The sequence below is a fragment of the Colletotrichum costaricense genome (genome assembly GCF_030867565.1).
Source record: "Colletotrichum costaricense strain IMI 309622 chromosome Unknown Scaffold_29.1, whole genome shotgun sequence".
NCBI classification, from domain to species: Eukaryota; Fungi; Ascomycota; class Sordariomycetes; order Glomerellales; family Glomerellaceae; genus Colletotrichum; species Colletotrichum costaricense.
Window position 1 is genome coordinate 126,840 of NW_026848258.1, and position 18,358 is coordinate 145,197.

The window sequence follows — 18,358 nt, forward strand, 5'->3', positions numbered from 1 at the left end:
CCGCTGCTTGCCCTGCCTGCCCGGGAAGGGGGTAAGCTACCTGCTGCGGTAGGTAGGTACCTGTGGATGGATTATGGAAGGAGATGGGAACCAGGAAGTACCTGGCTCCGAGGTACCGATCACTCCCGCCCTGTTCCCAACTTCACCACCCCCTCCGTACCACAGCACCGCACCATCCATCACATCTGCCAACGTTTGTGTGTGAGTGTCCCATCATCCTGTTCCACCTCCCGTCCGTCCAGCCCCGTTTCTCATCCAGTTCCAGTCCCCGATTCCACCTCCACCTCAAGCTATCAGTCTCCCGTTCCATCCAGAGTTCCCCCCCCCCCCCCCCCCCCCCCCCCCCCACCCCCCCTCCCCCCCCGCCCCCCGCCCCCCACCCCCCCCTCCCTCCCCCCCCCCCCCACCCCCCCCCCCCCCTCCCCCCCCCCTCCCCCCCCCCCCCCCCTGCCCCCCCCCCCCCCCCCCCCCGAGTTTCCCCCCAAATTCCACGACGAGCGCCACCGCCATCCACCAGTGATCATTTCCTCGCGCTTCCCCTCCCCCCCTCGCTCTCTGTCTTCGTGAATGTGGGTGTGTGTGTGTGTGTGTGCATGTGTGTGTCGAGGAAGGGACATTTCCTTTCCTCTCTCGCGTTCTCTCCCTCACTTGATTGTAGCGTGTATGTCGGTATACACACCTACTATCATTTACCTAGGGTACGGAGTACTACTTGGTGCTTTCCTTCCCTTAAGGTAGGAACGGATAAAGGTACTTGGACAATTTTCCAAGTTCCACCCCTCGCTTTTCTCGTACACGCTAGCAATCTACCTTACCTTCCACATTGCCTTTACTCTGTACTCCGTACACGACCCGTCACTGCCTTAAGGCAAGGTCCGCGCGTTACAAGCACCTTCCTTCATTACGCGATAGAGGCCTTTCAGCTCTCCTCCCCCATCAAACTCTCTTGTACCTTTCTAAGGGCCTGGACAACCCCCTGAACCCGTCAACCCACCCTTTGCTTCCTGACTGCGTAGGTTCCCAGGTACGCCAGCTTCGGTCCTCATCATCCCGTTGCTGTTAGCCCGGTACCACGGACCAAGCCCAGGGCTTGCCATCGTCTCGCTCGTCCTCCACGTCGTCGTCGCACCTCTTCATCCAACCGACCATTCGAGGGCCTAGTTTGTCACCACAATTCCCAATTCGACAAGCCCGCGCCCAGCTTTGCTCTCGCTTCCACTGCCACCGCGAGATCACGGCCTCTGCCACTTAACCTCATTACCTTGCTTCACCTCACCTAACCCTGATTTTCGTCACCGGCGCCGCCTCGCTTCTTTTTGGGTTTTTGCCTTTTCCTTTTTTTTACGCCTCCCCCCAGAGGCCCCGAGCCCTCGAGTACAACCTCTCACCTTCTCGCTGGCGAACTACATCCAAAACCCTCCAGACGAAATCAAACGAGCGCTACCACTACCACGACACCGCCCACGCCCCTCGCTACTCTCACCACCTCGACATTCACTTCCCGCACCGCCGTTCTGCTTTCGCTGCTATCGCGCTTCTGAGCACACACCCCCTTTCGAAGCGCCATTCACTACAAGCTCTCTTGCCCGTCGTACACGCCCTTCCTGTCGGGCTTCTGGCACGAACCGCACAGCCTGCCGACCGATCCTCATCTCTCGTCGTCCATGATACAGCTTTTCACAGACGACCCTTCGCCTATCGATCGTTTTGCTTTCGACTTGCTTTCATGACCGGCGACAAAGTCGTCTTCCTGCTCGCCAGATAATTGTCGTGACGACGTCCTACGAAAAAAGGACATTCTGCCCGTCATGACTGCTGTCGTGGAGGATTATTTGGAGAGTCCCATGGACAATGACGACGTCTTCCCTTGCAAAGGTTGCGGCGAGGTACGATGGCCCACCCCCATTACTTCTGACTATTCTGCAAGCACGTACTGATGGCGGTACCCTACCCGATTAGATCCTAGAAGAGGGCAAAGCGTTCGAACTTGGTATGTTCCCTACAATTGCTTCTCTTCTCAACTCTCTCTTGCCCTATTCTCTGTTTCTGTAATATGCTCTGAGCAGCATCATCATCTGGCTTCACCCTGTGGCCATGATGTCCTCCGTGGCCATGGCGTCGTCCGCAGTCTCCAAGTTCAACCAGGCTAACCAGTCTCCTCCTCCTTCAGCTGGAAACCGATGGCATCTCAACTGCTTCCGCTGCAATACTTGCGGCACCCTTCTCGATTCCGATGCGAACCTGCTACTCCTCGGCGACGGCTCGCTCATCTGCAACAACTGTACATATAGCTGCAGTGCCTGCAACAACAAGATCGAGGACCTCGCCATCCTCACCGGGGATCAGGCCTTCTGCGCAACGTGCTTTAGGTGTCGCAACTGCAAGCGGAAGATCGAGAACCTGCGATATGCTCGAACTTCGCAAGGTATTTTCTGTATGAGCTGTCATGAGTCGCTCATGGCAAGACGGAGGAAAAAATCAAAAGCAGCAGCCCAGGCCAAGTCGAAAGAGAAGGACGGCTCCCCCATGATTACCGACAAGTCACTTCCCGCCTTGCCACCCAATGCCATTCCTCCGAATGCCTTCCACGATACCAAAGTCGACCCCGATTCAGACAAGGAGACTCCGACCGAGCTGTCCCCAAGACCGCGACCGGCATACGGCAGAAATGATTCTTCGTCAAAAAATAGCACTCGGCCTTCGCGTTCTCCTGAGCGTGTCTCCGAGCCCGCCAGGGAAAGCGGCTTGGGTCTTCCTGCTGCAAACTACCGCAACAACCGCAACTCGACCATGTATGCTCCTAATAACAACGCCGATACTAACGGCGGTGACGACGGTTTCTTCATTCCGGTGGCGCTGGATAACAACCCGGCATCGAATGCTACCCCCCGATCGACATCGGAGAACGTGTCCAGCGCATCCAAGAAGGATAAGGACTACTTCAGCGTGCCCCGAGCCAGCACTGATCAAAAGGGCGAATCCCAGTCCTCAACACCCCATATTGCTTTTCAGGAGAAGGGTCGACAGCCGTCGTCTGATTATGAGTCAGGGCCCATTAAGTTGCCGCTGCGCAAGACTTCAAAGTCATCTCGGCATGACGGGCGATCATCGGTCATCAATGATGAGAAATCGCACAAGGTTACAACCGGCAAGCTCTCGCCATCGATTGATGAGTTTAAGTTGCAAGATGCGCCCAAGAGCAAGAAGCTCATTAGCCCGAGAAGTGCCTCTCACTCGGCCGCCTTGACCCCAGAGAGCGGCAGCGCCAAGAGCAGCGAAGGTGTTCTGCGCAAAGACAAGGAGCCGTTTCCTAACTTGCCTTCGTCCGATTCACCTCCACGCATGGCCCGATCGTCTCAAGATTCGAGACAGCGCGATGAGGGCGAGGTGCGTCCTTCGATGGACTCCATCTCTTCCTCGCGAACAGACACAACTGCTGGCAAATCCATTGCTCGTAAAGAGCTTCCCTCGCGTAGCTGTAAGTCAATTTCGCACCCGTGTTTTACCATCATGCAAGGCGCACCGACCTAATCTTCTTTTTACTCTCCCACAGCCAACGGCAAACCTCTAGGTCGATCCAACACACATGATGAGACAACCTCATCAGGTCTCGCAGCCGGGCGACCGAATATGACTGAGCACAAGCTCAGCGATACTTACATGCAGCCTCGAGCACCCCCTCAACCGCCCGGCAAACCTGCCAACTCTCCCAATCCTCCCGCAAAGGATCAGGCGAACGTCAACGAGGAAGGAAAGGTATCACCTAAGCTGCCTAGATGGAGTGCAGGTGGCGATTTCAGTATGGACGAGGACATGGCGAGGATACTTGGCACCGACGCAGATTCGTCGTCCATCCTTCGTCGTGTATCAAATGCCGTCCGTCACGGACGTACCAACAGTACCGAGGGTGGTCATTCTCAGACTCAACATCCTCATAGAGTCACAGGTCACACGAGGAGCATCAGTGAGACCACCCGCGGTACCGCTTCTCCTCGCTGGCCCAAGACCCCGATTGCCGAGGATCCCAACGGACATGAGATCAGCAGCCCTATTTCCCTGCACTCAAGCGACGATCCGGCTTTCCTCAAGAGGCAATTGCGCAACTCAGAGAATCGTGTTGCCGAGTTGGAGAGACAGTTCACTACGGAGAAGGACTTGAAGCGTCTTAACAAGACGCTCATTGAAAAGCGCAAAACAGTTTCGGTGTTGGATACTCAGACTGAGATTATGATTCGTCAGCTGGAAGTTCTCGCCGGATACGTCGAACGCGCAAAGGAGACCAAGACACCTGTCGATCCCCGCGACCTGGAAGATTCTGCAATCAAGGAGTTTGTGCAGAAGCTTGACAAGGTCAAGCAGGCCATGAGCGCAGCTATCGAGCAGCTACACGAGGAACGCGACGAGCTAGTCGACGAGAAGAACCAGGCAATGGCCGACAGGGACCGCGCCCTGCTGGAGTTTGAGCAGCTTTCTTCCAAGAACGCCCAGCTTGCGGACATGAACAACGAAATGACCCACCAGATCCAAGAACGGTTCAAGTCTCAAATTGGAGGCGAACTCAAGTCTCCCAACGGTCTTGGCATTTACAGCCAGAGCAAGGTCTTCTCATCATCCAATCTGAACCTCACCGACTCGGCGAGCATGACCACGACTCTCGTTCATGAGACGGATGAGCCAGTTGTTGAAGCTCGACCGACAGTGGTTGATATTAGGAAGGGCCAGGTGAAGAAGTTCAACTGGAAGAAGGGATCCAAGGGCCTCGCAGGAAGCGTGGCCAAGGGTGTCAACCGTGCCGTCGTGGCTTTCCAGCAGGAGCGCGAACGCGGTCCTCATCAGGGCCTGACGGGAGACAGCATCGGCCTGCCGTACAATATGACTGTTTCTCAAGTAGAAGCACCCAGTACCCAGGCTCTTGGAGCTGCCTCGCAGCAGAAGAATGCGCAGCAAGCACAAGGTTTTGGCTTCTTCAAGAACAAGAATAACCAGAAGTCCATGTCCACGACCAACGTGTCGACGCCCACGATCGCAGAGGCGCCCACCACATTGTTCGGCTCAGACCTAACTGAAAGAGCTGACTACGAAAGGCGCACCATCCCAAGCGTAGTAACACGTTGTATCGAAGAGGTTGAGCTTCGCGGTATGGATATTGAAGGCATCTACAGAAAGACGGGCGGCAACTCCCTGGTGAAGGTCATTCAAGAAGGATTCGACAAGAGCGAGGACTACGACATCTCAGACCCTGGCCTAGACATCACCGCGGTGACGAGCGTGTTGAAGCAATACTTCAGGAAGCTGCCAATGCCGTTGTTAACGTACGAGGTGTACGACAGAGTCCTGGAGTCGAATGGTAAGTTGATATACACACATTCCCGCCCGAATTCTAAGCTGACAGTGCCTGGTAGCCATCACAGACCAGACTGAACGCTGTGACCATCTTCGTAAGGTTTTCAGCACGATGCCACAGCGACACCGCGACTGTCTTGAGTTCTTGATGTTTCATCTTGCGCGGGTTGCTCAACGGGAGCCTGAGAACTTGGTAAGCTTTCATTTCAGTGGTGTAAGGTTGCAATTAAGCTAATTGATATGACAGATGTCTCCCAAGAACTTGGCGGTCGTGTTTGCGCCCACTATCATGCGGGACACGAGCCTGGAACGTGAGATGACAGACATGCACGCCAAGAACCTGGCTGTGCAATTCGTTGTCGAGAATAGCCACACCATCTTTACCGACTGAAAGATTGGCTTGGATGGACAAAAATGATGTTGGAAATTCATGTACATATCAACGCACCCACGACTTGACGCCCTCGATCCCCTTTTATTCAACGAATCTGGCCCGGAGAAACCTTTCCCCACGCCTGACGGCTTTTATTACTACCTCACATTTGGATTCGAACTGTTCGAACGCCGTCATGACCGCAGCAATACGGGAGTATTTCTCCACGCCAGGGAAATTTAATGATATCCACACTTCTTGCTTCGGGGCACGAATGGAGTTTTCTTTGGTTCTCGAAGGCAGGTTTAGGATTCAGGGCTGAGGGGACGTCTTCACTGTCGTTGCTAGAGCGCGATCTCACCTCGTCCAACCATGAGGTGTCGAGGGCGGTTCAGTTCAATCTTGTGGCGAGGTTTCTGCAGTTGGTTAGAAGTAGGACGAGTCATACGTGACAGGATGACGACTGAGCACGACGCTGAAGAGCATGGTACTTGCGCATGGAGTCATTGCGGGCGAGATGGAATTCCAAGTTTAGTGACGCTGCAAATATCTCATGGATGGCCCAGCCCATCCTTTGTATCTGAACAAAGCCAAGCCGAAACTTTTATAAACCGTGGTGCCCTAACAATGTGATAATGATATATACAATGTGGTATCAAGCTCTGTATAAGGGCGTGCCAGACTACTTATCAGGTCTGACCCGCTCCTTCTTCCCATCCTTCTTTTTCTCGGTTTTTGCACCTTTACTTTGAGTCCCCAACCATGCGCCTCACCTTCTCCAGCAGCAGCGCGCTCTCCCTGCCCAGCCTGCGCTGCCCGCCGTTCTCGGACCCCTTGCGCGCCTTCGCCATGGCCCGGCGGTACCGCTCGCGGTCGGCCGTCTTGCGCTCGCGCTCCTCGCGGCGGCGCTGGATCTCGGCGCGGCGGGCCTCGGCCTCGGCTTTTTTCTTCTCGGCGTGGGCGAGCTGCTTCTCGTAGTAGCCTGGTTTGCGGGGTCTGCGCTGCTGGCGGGGTTCGTAGCGGTCGCCGCCGGCGGTGTCCTCGTTCGCGGCGGCATCGGCTGATTCTTCCGCCGCGTGCTTGCATTTGACGGCGATTGTGTTTGGGTTGGGGGTTTCGCCGTCATTTTCGAGCATTTCTGCGCGGGAGGGGTGGACTTCTTCTTTTGAGGGGTGAGGCGTGGTTGTTGCTGTTGCTGTTGCTGTTGTTGGCGGTGTTGGTGTTGATGAGAATGAGGATGTGCTTGTCTCTACTGCTGACGATGATGCGGTTGCCGCTGCTGGTGCTGAAGTTGGCGCGGGAGATCCCGTCTTGCTGGAGGGGTCCTGGAGGGAGTCGAGCTCATCTTCGCTTGAGATGTCCTTTGCCAGCGCGGCGGCGGGCTGCTGCGCATTTGAGGAGGAGGAGGAGGGCTCCCGAGAAGCGAGTTCTCGCTCCTTGATCTTTGCGTAGGCCTTTTTGATCTTGGCCTTGTGGATGAGCTCGATTTTCTTCTTTTCGACTGTGAGGGTGGAGGTTAGTGAATGATGATCATGTGAGAGGTTCAGGGACGTGTGAGCTCATTACCCTTTCTACGCCATGGACCCTCAGGGAGGGTGTTTGGTCCGAAGCCCTTGCGCTTCTTGACTTGGTGGTCTTTTGAGGAGGATGTACCCTCGGCGGCGCGTTTGGGAGCCATGATTTGGGATGGTGGTGATGGTGAGTGAGAGAGAGACTGGGATGGGGCGAGGATCGGTCAAGCTGTCGGAAACGAGCGAGGCGCGGTGTCCCACCCTGGATAAATGAAGTTTCGTATGGACTAGACGCTTTGAACGTGCCTGGATCGGGCGGGTGCGATTCGTTTTGCAGACGATGTATGTGTAAGATCTCTGTATGAGAGTGAGAAAGGTTGATGAAGTCGATGAAGCGATTGAGCAAGGATGAAATTTTAGGTGGATCCTGCGATGAGAGGTTCGAGAAAGTGAGACGAAAGTAGCTTAGCGCGTTTTTTCCGGTGGCCAGTGCGATCCGCGTTGGACGTTGTGGACTGTGGGCCCTCCCCGGCTCCTGGCTATCGGACTTCACATTCCGGGATCTACCTAACGGCAAGCAAGCATGAACAAAACCGCCTGCGAGAAGAAAGCCTATGACAGATTCTCGAGAGCTAATTCTACACGTGCGATGACTTACCTTCAAGCTTTTAGCAGCGTTGAGGACCCCTTATGAGCCTCACCTCTCAGGGCGGACGATCTCTTCGAGGAACCGTCATCTGGCACCTCGTTGCGAAGTTGACACTCGCATTCGGAGCATTAAACGATTTCCTATCCGAAATCATTCTTCATCAAAGAGAGAAAGCACCATTTTCTCTGTAACACGAGATATGTAAGCTTAATAATAAATATGATGAGGAAGTTTCTCAAAATCCGGATTCAGATCATAAGTAGACGTTTCCAAGAGAACTAAAGGATGTGGTCGCAGCTCAGCTCGGGATAACGTTAATACACCTAGGCAAGGAGCATTCGCCCATCAATGTACTAGTAGTAATATTTCAAAAAAGAGTTCACCGCCGGTGTGGCTACATCTCTTGATGCTCATTCCGGGACTCGAACTAGTGATACTCGTATGCGCTAAGCCTGTCGTCGAGTAGGCTGGTTGGCGATTTGAAAGTTGACCTTATACCACTCCACCACCCAGCCAGTTTGACCTGACCCGTCGACCTAGACGGGCGCCTACTGGCTGGTGGCAGGAATGAGATTAAGGGGGCATATATGGGATACCTCGCAATCCCTCGATACAGACGCTAGCCTGCAGCCTCTAAGACAGTATTCCATCCCCATGAATACTACTAGACTTAGCCACATATTCGTGAGCCTTGGACTTTCACCTCGCAGTAGCACGCATCGATATGGTTCCATAGCAGAGTCGAATCAATCACACTCATTGAAACTCCATCCACATACCGATTGACGGCTGGAGCAGAATACAAGTGCTTGGAACCACTCATGTCAATATACGAATCTGACTCTTCACCTGGCAATATTGTACTTCGGGTAAGTAGCCAAAATCGGACAACCCATTGACGTGATTCTCCCTCCTTGTCTGTCAAAGTACGTAGCCTGCCTCTTTTCCACAAAACAAATAAGTATTCAATCGTGTGAAGAGTTTTTTTGAACTTCTAATCTAGCAAGCTCTGCTACTCGTTCGGAGCAAAGATTCTATGCACTCGTGGTATGTGTAATCGCTGCACACCTCTATCAAGATAGCATGTACGCCGCCTTCCATCCTAATCACATCAATTGAGCCGAAACCCAATCAAACCCTCCCATAGCAAACTTCAGACATCTACGCTTTCACCTCTATGCCCACTCTCAAAGCTTCTCAACCAACCTCACATACAAACTCTCCGCCCTCGCCAGCACCGCGCCCCCCTCATCCTCGATCCTCGCATCAATCCACCACTTCCTTCCGACAACTTTCGTCACCTCAACAACACACAGCACCGTCTGCGGCGTCCTCACGGGCTTCACATACGTGACGTTCAAATACGCCGTCATGTACGCCGCGTCGGGAATCAACCCGTTACTCTTGTTGACAGGAAACACGAGCCCAATCGTCTCATCCAGAATCGTGGCGACGATGCCGCCGTGCGAGACGTCCGGGTACCCGTTTATCCCGCTGCGGAGCGTGAGGAGGGCTTTGAGCTGGCGGATGACGGTGGGGCCGGCGTCGTCGTCCTTTGGTCTGTCTGAGGTCAAGGTACTTGAGGATGCTGACGACGACGACGACGGCCGCTTGTAAAAGGTCAGGTACGCGGCAATCGTATCCGTCGTGTTGAGGGTCGTTGAAAAAAGCTGGTCCTCAGTGTTTTGTTTGGGGAACCGCGAGGGCGCTGTGTCGCGGACCGTGTCTGGTTCGTTGAGGTGCGCCGCGCACCAGGGGATGGACAGGAAATGCTGGACGTCTGGGTTTGCCGACTTCATTGTTGCGGTCTGCTGTCCCCTGTCCTTACGAGCTTAAAGCTTGATGCCCTTTCACAATCTTTGGATATTGTCGAATGTTACGCGTAGGCAAGCGACCCAATCTTGACGACATGTACTATTGAGATGGGCGACTTCGGAGTCCAATGGTTTTGATGGAGACCCGGTTGGTGATGAGCTGTGGGCGTTCTTTGAATTCCAGGTTGAGAGCTTCAATTGAGTTGGAAAAGAGCCGAGGTCTTTTTTTATCAGATCGGGCCCGTGCGTTGGCACGCGGCATGTCACCACATCCACGTAAGGTAAGGTAGTTGCGGGTAGCCTTATTGGCTGTCAGGGTGGCCGCTACCTTAAACTACAAGAAACATGGGACGAGCAATAATAGACTCGAAAGTTCCCTATTGGCGGTTCTCACCACAAAAGTTCAATCAAGGAATTTTATAGGTTTCTTCTGGAGGTTCGGCGGTGGCAGGTTCATCCCATGCCTTGATCTGCAACTAAGGCGCTTACCTGCTTACATTCACAACTACCCACTGACACGCATGGCTTGTGGATATAGACACTTTACTACAATATTGTCCTCTCGTCTTTACAGCATGTATCGAAACCCCTCGCTGGCCGTCCTCTTACGGCCCCCAGATCCCACCAAGCCCTCCTCTTCTTCGGCTTCGCTACCGACGGCGCAAGCGACGTCTGTCTTGCGGTTCAAGTAGGAGAGGTAGAACCTCAGAGACAGCGCCAAGACAGCCACGGCGAGCATCGCACCCGCGCAGGTCTGCATCCCAGGCGCATAGAAAGGTGCGTCTCGATCCGGGTATAACCTCGTCCCCACAAGCGGTCCGCATTGCCCAATAATCTGCATCAGGGCGAACCCCCCACCCTGCCTACTCTCGGACGCTTGGTTGTTGATGCTCCATGCTACGGTGAGCGTTACGACGTTGAAGAAGCCAATGGCCGCCGGGTACACTGCGAGATACCGCAGCAATGGCGAGAGACCGATGGGCTTTGCTAGGGCGAGCGCGGCGTATCCGCCGGCCGATGCGAGGGCATGCAGTATGATGGGAATGGACCGGGTTTGCGCCCGATCAGATAGATGCGCTGTGAAAAGTACGGCAAGAAAGGCCAGGAAGTATGGAGGAGCACTAAGGCCTTGCGATGCGAGGCGAGAGTGGCCCATCTCGGTGAGGATCTTGGGCAGGAATACGGGTAGGGAGGAGTACGCCATGTTGGTAAGGAAGAACATGGCCGCGGTCAGCAACGCCATGGGATCGCACAAGACAGCAAACACTTCACCAAGGTTGAGATTGCTATGACCCTTTCCCCCATGTTTCTTCTGGCGCGGCTTCTCGCGTCGAAGTCGAAGGCGAGCCACCTTTTGCTCCCGCGCAGTGAGATAACGCGCCGTATCCGGGCTATCGGGAATGATGTGCCACGCGGCTACGGCGGCGAGAACGGATGGGAAGCCCTCGACGAGGAACAAGAGACGCCAAGGGGCTATGGGTCCAGCCTCTGCATAGTTGGTGATGAGCCAAGCCAAGGACGATGCGAATGTTGTTGCCAACGGCGCGGCTGCCCATAATCAGTCGGTTGGAACGGTCGTCTGGAGTGACGAGATACTGACCAGAGATGAATATAGCGGTACGAAATGCTAGTTCCTCTCGTTTGAAGAAGAAGGATAGGTAGAACGGTATGCCTGTGAAGCCGGCCTCTCCGATACCCAGCAAAACCCGAAGGAAAATGAGCGTAGGGTACGAGACGGAGACGGACTGCAGCGAGGCAGTCAGTCCCCATGAGAGGACAATCATGGAGACGTATATGTGGGCAGGGATGAGCTTCCATAACAGCGACATCCACTCAAAGAAGATGTACGAGATATAGAAGGCCGTCAATGTCCACTCATACCAACCGTCCCACGGGGGATTCGTCTGCAGATCCTCGTCCATACCAGCTATGCGCGCATTGCCAATATCTGGAGAGGAGGGGCTGTCAGTAGGTTGCAAGATCACATGGCCGCGGCTCAAGGTATGCCATACTAGATCGATCCAAGAAACTGAGCATAAATAGCAGTGCTACAAAAACTACCAGCTTTCGGTCGTGCTTGCGAACAACGGACCTCTCCTCGTCAGGGGTGTAAAGCTGGAAGCTCGCGACGGTGCTGGTGCTAGCTCTTCTCCGCAGCGACGGCACTTCATCACCCCATCCGTCGTCAGTATCCTTCGCAGGTGATGCACTTAGGCTCTTCAGCTCGTAGGCCTGGCCACCGCCAAGCTGTGCCTCATGCAAATGCAAGTCCTCGACATCATCATCGTCGTCGTCAGGGTCGAAATCGAGGTCGCTGTCGAGACTGAACTCGGCCGTGGTCTGCGTAAATGACGGTGACGCTTCGCCAGAGCGATTTGAACGGCTAGGTGTCTGAAGCCTCGAGGATTCGGCCATTACCACAGGGAGGGGAACGTCATGCGTCCCGTCAGAGTCGAGGACACACGGTCACCTGGGGACTGTTCTGCAGGCAGGAGCAATTTAAGTCATGGAATTGGATGCTGTGCAGATGTTTGGCTTGCAGGCCGTAGTCCGCGATGAATGCAGGTCTTCGTTCCGCCGCATTGAAGGTGGGTGTTGCCGACGAAGCTAGGTTAAGATTGATGTCTTGAAAGAGCGAGCTGGGCGCGTTGCTACTGAAATACGTGGACGGTGGAAGGATGATCGAGAGAGGTCCCACGACCAGTGACGTACCTTGGCAAGCTAACCCCTGCTCTACTCCAGCTGTTAGTGAAAGGGAAAGCTGCGGATCCTCCAAGGTGTCATTGCGGCTGGGTTTAGCGGATTGCGGGTTGCGGGTGTCGGGACGATGTGCGGCAAGATATTGGAGCAAACAGGGATAAAAGATGAAGACTTTAATAATCTCCCTTTCTCTCTCTTCTTCCTCTCCTTGTCTGTTTTCAATGAAGTAGTCAATTATACAAGTAAACGCCTTCGCTTTGAAACCGTGTCTACTAAAATGTCGCGCAGGCGTGCGGATGGTTCGCTTAAAACGGAGGATGCCGTGGCGTGTCGTACCTAAGACAGCACACGGTACAGTGGTACAAATACAGGCTCAGGTCGTGGAGAGCTGCCTCAAAGAAGCTCACCATTGAGCTTCTAATAAATGTCATCATGGCCCTTCTTCCCGAACAGTCTTCCGAGGCCGCCTCTCTATGGATCATCGCCCTTCTTTCCGAATAATCTTCTGAAGCCGCCGCCCTTGGGTGTCTTTGGCCTAAAGTCCATTGAAGGTTTGCTTTGTAGTGTTGGCGTCTCCTTTTCCGTCCAATTGCCAACCATGTTGGGATGCTGGGGAAGTGTGCCGTAGGGCAGACCCGCCTCCTTTGGTGAGAGCTGTTGCGGCGACATGGCTGTTGCGAACTGACTCGCTGGTACGCTCGACACGTACTCACGGGGTGATGCCCCTCCTCTCGATGTTGAAGGACCTGCACTGCGGTCGCGGGGCCGGGGTGTCGCGTTTTCAGCCTCCCTATCCAACTCCTCCTCTTCTGCCCTTGCCGCACCCATGTCTTCAGGGAAATCGCGCACCTCGTCGCCGCATACCACAATGTACCAGCGAATATCCTCTCCTCGTTGAAGCTGATCTCTCAGCTTTTCGAACCAGCCAGCCTTCTTCCCTGACGAGCTCTTCTTCGCCTTGTAGAATTCATCGCTAGGGGCGCTTGCCATCGCCTTGGTCTCGCTCAGTCGTTCTTCGTACCGCATGATCTCCTCCGTTATTGAGTTGCTCAGATCAATGCGTACTACGTGGTCGGCAACATATGCGTAGGGACGGCTGACATAGCTTAGATCAGTCGGGTCATACTCCTCGAGCAGCTTGACAGCACTCCAGTCGTTCTGCAGGACGTCATCCTCCTCTGGCGGCACGGTCGAGGCTGGGACATCGTATTCGTTGCGCAGTGCGGCGGCTTTGGATGCTTTGGACTTGTTGCGCTTCTTCTTGTCACGTTGGGCCTCGGTTTCGTCGGGTATGGGCTCGGGAAGGAAGTCGAAGAGAGAGTAGAAGGACTCGAGGATGGCAGGAGACGAGTTTGGCGCAATGATCCATTCGGGGGCAGCATCGTCAATGTTCTGGACGACGACAAAGACGCGGATGCTTCGACGGTCCCAACGAAATCCGTGGCAGAGGTAGGTAGGCATTGTGGGTAGTCGCGATAAAGCTTGGGATGGGCGGGGAGGGGTTGTGGAAGATAGGACGAAGCGGTACGTGGCGGGGCCTAAGCAGGTAGCTCAGGGGGAGACGGGAACGATAACGAGCGCAGATCGGTGGAGAGCTCCGAGCTAGGGGTCGGATGAGAGCTTCTATTTGCCAAAGTCGAGATCGAGTGTCGTCGCTTGCCCGGGTTTGTCGTCATTCAGCGGCGTCGAGAGCGAGAGATGTGTTGTTGGCTGAGGTGAGCAGGTTGGACGAATAAGACAGCCCAAACCCGCCAGAGAGGTGGAAGAGGCGTAGCGGGTGATGGGTGTCGTACGTCCTATCGAGAGGAGAGGCGCGTCAGGGAGTACAAGACCCGAGACGGGGTTGAGCCAAAGTTGGAGATGGGAGAAGCTGGCAGAAAGACAGATAGGGGTCAGGTGTTGTGAATTGCCGGTTCGACGGTGAGTTGAACGGTACGCAATGCATTATTCGAGCTGTAGTCGAGGAAACATAGCTTGTCGCATCGCACGCTGGGCTGCGGCGCACCTGACGCCCAACGAAATATTGCTCCTTGGGGGGGCAAACAAAGACTGGGGAGGTCGAAAGCGGCGTAGCCTGTTGGAAGGTGAAATTGGAAAGGCGAAGTGTGAGTGGCCACAAGTCAATGGATAAAGTGCAAATCGGGGCGGGAAAAGCAAGAAAAGAAGAGCAAGATCAGGCCAGGCGAAGAGACAGCAAGGCGTGAGGCAGAGGAATGTCGAGAAGTGAGAAAGGGAAGCTGAAGGTGACTGGACTGGGGAGCTGCGCTGCTGGAGGGAAGGGACGGGAAAGAAAATATGCCAATAAGAAATGGCCACCCAGGATCTGGCAGGCGCCACCATCCGGGACGTGTGGCCGGGAGAGAGAGAGAGAGAGAGAGAGCTCTTCCACTATCCGTACCTACCTTATGTCCAGGTAGGTACGTAAGTATGTACGTTCTGGGATCGCAGGTTGGCTGTTGTGTGTGGCTTTTCCCATGCACCTTACACAGCAAAGTGTCTGATTCTTCGAAGATCCTTCCTTGCCTCCGTTCCCTCACTGGAGGCTCAAGATTCTGGGGCTGTCTGTGCTCCGATGGAGATCATGGGGGCTTAGCCACGGCCTTGAGTGCCATGGTCCATGGAACACGGGAACAGGCCTTCTTCTGGACACTGCAGACTGCTAGTGCCTCGCTTTCGAGTGCATCAGATGTCACTATTTTCGTGACCATCCGCCTCGGTTCGAATCCATCTCAACTCGATCGATAGTAAACCAAAGTATATGCCAGCAACCCATCCTCGAGACCCGGTACCTTGCCTTATATATTCCCCGTACGGATAGAGACAGACAATGGAAGATCTTCACAGCAATACCTACGGAAAGCTATGACATGCATGAAACTAGGACCCCCGGAGCTGTTTCCCGACCCTGAATCCCCCCTCCAGTCGCAGGTAATTGCTGGCTTTAGGTAAGCAATTAAGGCCCACTCGGCATGCTACCTCACTCTGCGTTCCGTTCTTGCGACTTGCGGCTTGCCTCAATTCCGAGCTGAACCTTGATTGCTTTTGTCAGTTGCAACCGAGGTTTGAGTTGGATTATCTACAGGTAGGGCGCACTATTAGTCCTATTAGTTGTGTTCCTTCCTTGGCATCCAACTAAAGTTGTTGAGACGACAACTCCTATACGGCGTTTACGAAACCGAGACTCTATAACCAGCATCGACAAAGCCATCAATCTTAGCTTTGCTATCCATCTCAAAACAGACAGGATAATTACTTGATAACTTTTGACACCAACTTTCAACCTTTGCCCACAGACAAGCTGCAAGAAGCACTCGCATTCGAACCCAAACCACCGGCGGCCAATCAACAGCCGCAACATGATTTGAGATTCGCGATGGAGGCATACGTGTTCAGCACAACTTTACTGACGGCACCGGGTTTCAAGCCGTCTTGAAACTGGCCAGAGGGAACTAGAAAGCTTAATCCCTGCGCCCGGCAACAGTCCAGAGGAGGACGTCCCGAAGCATTCGTATCCAAAGTTCGAACAGGCGGGGTAACAAACGCAGCCTTGCCTTGTCATGCCACTGTCTTGTCTGTCTCGCGCGGCGCGTTTCCGACGACAGAAAGCTGTCAAGAAGCCCGGCTGACATTTCATCCCTCCCGGCCCGAAGCTCACATGCGGCTGCGGCATCGCGCGCACAGTCTCGACCTTTCTCGGATGTTGTCACAGGATCGCGGGGTAGATTGGCCTTTGGCACGCGGCGGTATACCATATTATTGGCGGCAATGATGACTGAACACCAAGGTGCCATGTCTTGATCTGCTACATGGATGCTACTTTACTCCATCGTAGCTTTCATCCCATCACTTGATGTGCCGATCACCAAAGAGTACCACACCCCACAAACGCCGCTCCAAGCAACATCAACATACTCGAAGCTACACTAGTCGCCGCACCCGATGCCGCACCAGTCGCCGCCGTGCCTGTTGCCGTGCCACTTGCCGCACCTGTCGTCGAGCCCGTTCCCGCACCCGTTCCCGCACCCGTTCCCGCACCCGTTCCCGTACCAGTTGCGGCACCTGTCTCCGCAGGTAACGACGAACTTGAGCTCCCCGTGACAAGAGAACCGGTGTAAGGCGCAGGGCTTGTGAAGGGCGAACACGTTCCGGTCGCACTGCGAGAACTCATCAGAGACATTAGAGACGAAGCTTCCCAAGCCCCAACGTACTCGGATTCCGTGAGTATCCGGTGGACTGCCTCAACCTTCTCCAATCCTGCAGTAATGGCCACAACGACAGAGCGCGCCTCCACGAAGCATGTGTTGACGGCGAGCTCCTCATCCATAGTCCCGGTCCTGAGCGAGGGGGTTGACGTTGATACGTGGCACCGTCCATACTGATCTGAAATCACGGGACGGCCGCCAGTGCCGAGCCGGCAGTCCCAATATTTCACGATGCCGGACGTGGCCGTATTACTTCCGACCCAGCTAGAGCCCTCAATGTGGGTGACGTTGGCCGGCCAGTAACCCTCCTTTTGGCAGGCTGCATCGGCCGTTGGGCACACAACTTGGTATGTTGCCGTCTCGCGCTCGTACGCAACGACAGATGCTTCGAGACTCCCGGTCGGATGAGTATCATAGATAAAGAAAGCTCTAGCGGATGATGTGACTCGAGGAGCCTGCACGCTGGAGGTCGATGTCGCGGTCGTTTGCGCGTCGACGAGAGCCAATATCGCCGAGACGGCGGGAAGGAGCGACGACGTCTTCATCGTAACAGAAGGATTGCTCAGGGCGTGAAGTTTGATGATGTTTCCGGGAGCCGGGCGGAGGTACTTGTAAGTTGCAGGTGTTGTCTTTCACATAGCAACTCAAGCTCAGAGCGACGAAGCGGCCCCCCTTTAAATGACTTTTCGATGAAGCTTGGCAAAAGAGTTGGTTGTGACTTCAGTGAAGTCTGCCTTAAACCAACGGGGGTCGCGAAGCGAAAGGGACTTCTGTGCGGAGGAGGATGTTCTTCCAGCCATTGGGAAGACTGTGCCTGACAGGGGCCCAATGTAGAGGTGCAGGACCAAGAGCTTAATTGAGATATGCTCATGGGTCCGGCGATGAAGGAACAAACCCTAGGAGTGCGAATTGATGTTGAGATCATTCTAGCTGATCTCACGATACCAGCTTCAAAATACGCTGGCAGGAGCATCCGTATCGACCCAGCTTGCGACTTGCAATGTCGGATGCAGACAGATATAATCTCGATGACCCTGGGAGAAAATGGTCATCACCAAGTGATATTCTAAGTACTTACTTAGTTGTGAGGGGATAAAGGTGTTACCGCGATATCTATGGCTGCTTGTGCCGCTCAAGCTCGCCTGGGACGTTCAGGGAATTTCCAAGATGAGCCCGTCTGGACCTTCAAAAAAGAACAAGCTGGTCACGGCAGATACCAACCACAATGGGAACAATGGCTCTCGAACCGTGGTGGCATAGCCTCTGCTGTTGCTGCTGTGCCGCAGGATTACGAGAAATGAGGACGGCTCGTCACATGGTCTTGCTGACGTTAAAATGAGGTGAGGTCACCCTTTTATCATATCTCTGGAAGCAAGTTCCTCTCGGCTGGGTTGGGCCATGGGCCGAGCGTCGATGAGCAAAGCTCTTTCGCAACGACTAAACAAGATTGACGAGACTCCCTCTCGGCGAAGATGATCCTTCTCCCCCGATCCGATGCGGATGTTGAAAATACTCATGATTAGTGATTCTCCTCTGGTTCTGTTGGCGAAATTGTGGTCTGCCTGGCGGTTAAGAACCCCAGCAGCTCCTCCGAGGGGCGATTGGACGGCTGCTTCGTACGGCTGAAAGAAGCTTAGTCGGACCGCCGGGGGTTATCCTGCTAGAGGCGCAGACTCGGCCAGGGGGTGGGATGAGCTCAGGCCAATCTCTCAGGGCCATCCCAGAAGAGAAGCCTTTTCCCGCTCTTGGATTATTTGGTTGTCCAT

At 54.4% G+C, this 18,358-nt stretch overlaps 6 protein-coding genes across 6 annotated transcripts; 1 reads left to right on the forward strand and 5 right to left on the reverse strand.

Moving 5' to 3' along the window:
- Positions 1 to 1,808: 1,808 nt before the first annotated feature.
- Positions 1,809 to 5,734, forward strand: CCOS01_16311 (RhoGAP domain-containing protein; the record flags this gene model as incomplete). The annotated part of the gene is made up of 6 exons (XM_060464447.1): positions 1,809 to 1,886; positions 1,960 to 1,990; positions 2,129 to 3,478; positions 3,554 to 5,347; positions 5,412 to 5,536; positions 5,591 to 5,734. 6 exons carry the CDS (start codon positions 1,809 to 1,811, stop codon positions 5,732 to 5,734), a joined length of 3,522 nt encoding a protein of 1,173 aa, XP_060304943.1.
- A 725-nt stretch (positions 5,735 to 6,459) lies between these two features.
- CCOS01_16312 (uncharacterized protein) lies at positions 6,460 to 7,394 on the reverse strand (the record flags this gene model as incomplete). The annotated part of the gene is made up of 2 exons (XM_060464448.1): positions 6,460 to 7,217; positions 7,283 to 7,394. 2 exons carry the CDS (start codon positions 7,392 to 7,394, stop codon positions 6,460 to 6,462), a joined length of 870 nt encoding a protein of 289 aa, XP_060304944.1.
- A 1,669-nt stretch (positions 7,395 to 9,063) lies between these two features.
- Positions 9,064 to 9,675, reverse strand: CCOS01_16313 (thioesterase superfamily protein; the record flags this gene model as incomplete). The annotated part of the gene is made up of 1 exon (XM_060464449.1): positions 9,064 to 9,675. One exon carries the CDS (start codon positions 9,673 to 9,675, stop codon positions 9,064 to 9,066), a length of 612 nt encoding a protein of 203 aa, XP_060304945.1.
- Positions 9,676 to 10,258: 583 nt separating this feature from the next.
- On the reverse strand, positions 10,259 to 12,105 carry CCOS01_16314 (major facilitator superfamily transporter; the record flags this gene model as incomplete). The annotated part of the gene is made up of 3 exons (XM_060464450.1): positions 10,259 to 11,238; positions 11,291 to 11,638; positions 11,703 to 12,105. 3 exons carry the CDS (start codon positions 12,103 to 12,105, stop codon positions 10,259 to 10,261), a joined length of 1,731 nt encoding a protein of 576 aa, XP_060304946.1.
- Positions 12,106 to 12,861: 756 nt separating this feature from the next.
- On the reverse strand, positions 12,862 to 13,851 carry CCOS01_16315 (uncharacterized protein; the record flags this gene model as incomplete). The annotated part of the gene is made up of 1 exon (XM_060464451.1): positions 12,862 to 13,851. One exon carries the CDS (start codon positions 13,849 to 13,851, stop codon positions 12,862 to 12,864), a length of 990 nt encoding a protein of 329 aa, XP_060304947.1.
- A 1,997-nt stretch (positions 13,852 to 15,848) lies between these two features.
- Positions 15,849 to 17,137, reverse strand: CCOS01_16316 (uncharacterized protein; the record flags this gene model as incomplete). Its single annotated transcript, XM_060464452.1, has 3 exons — positions 15,849 to 16,162; positions 16,303 to 16,544; positions 16,599 to 17,137. 3 exons carry the CDS (start codon positions 17,135 to 17,137, stop codon positions 15,849 to 15,851), a joined length of 1,095 nt encoding a protein of 364 aa, XP_060304948.1.
- Positions 17,138 to 18,358: the final 1,221 nt, after the last annotated feature.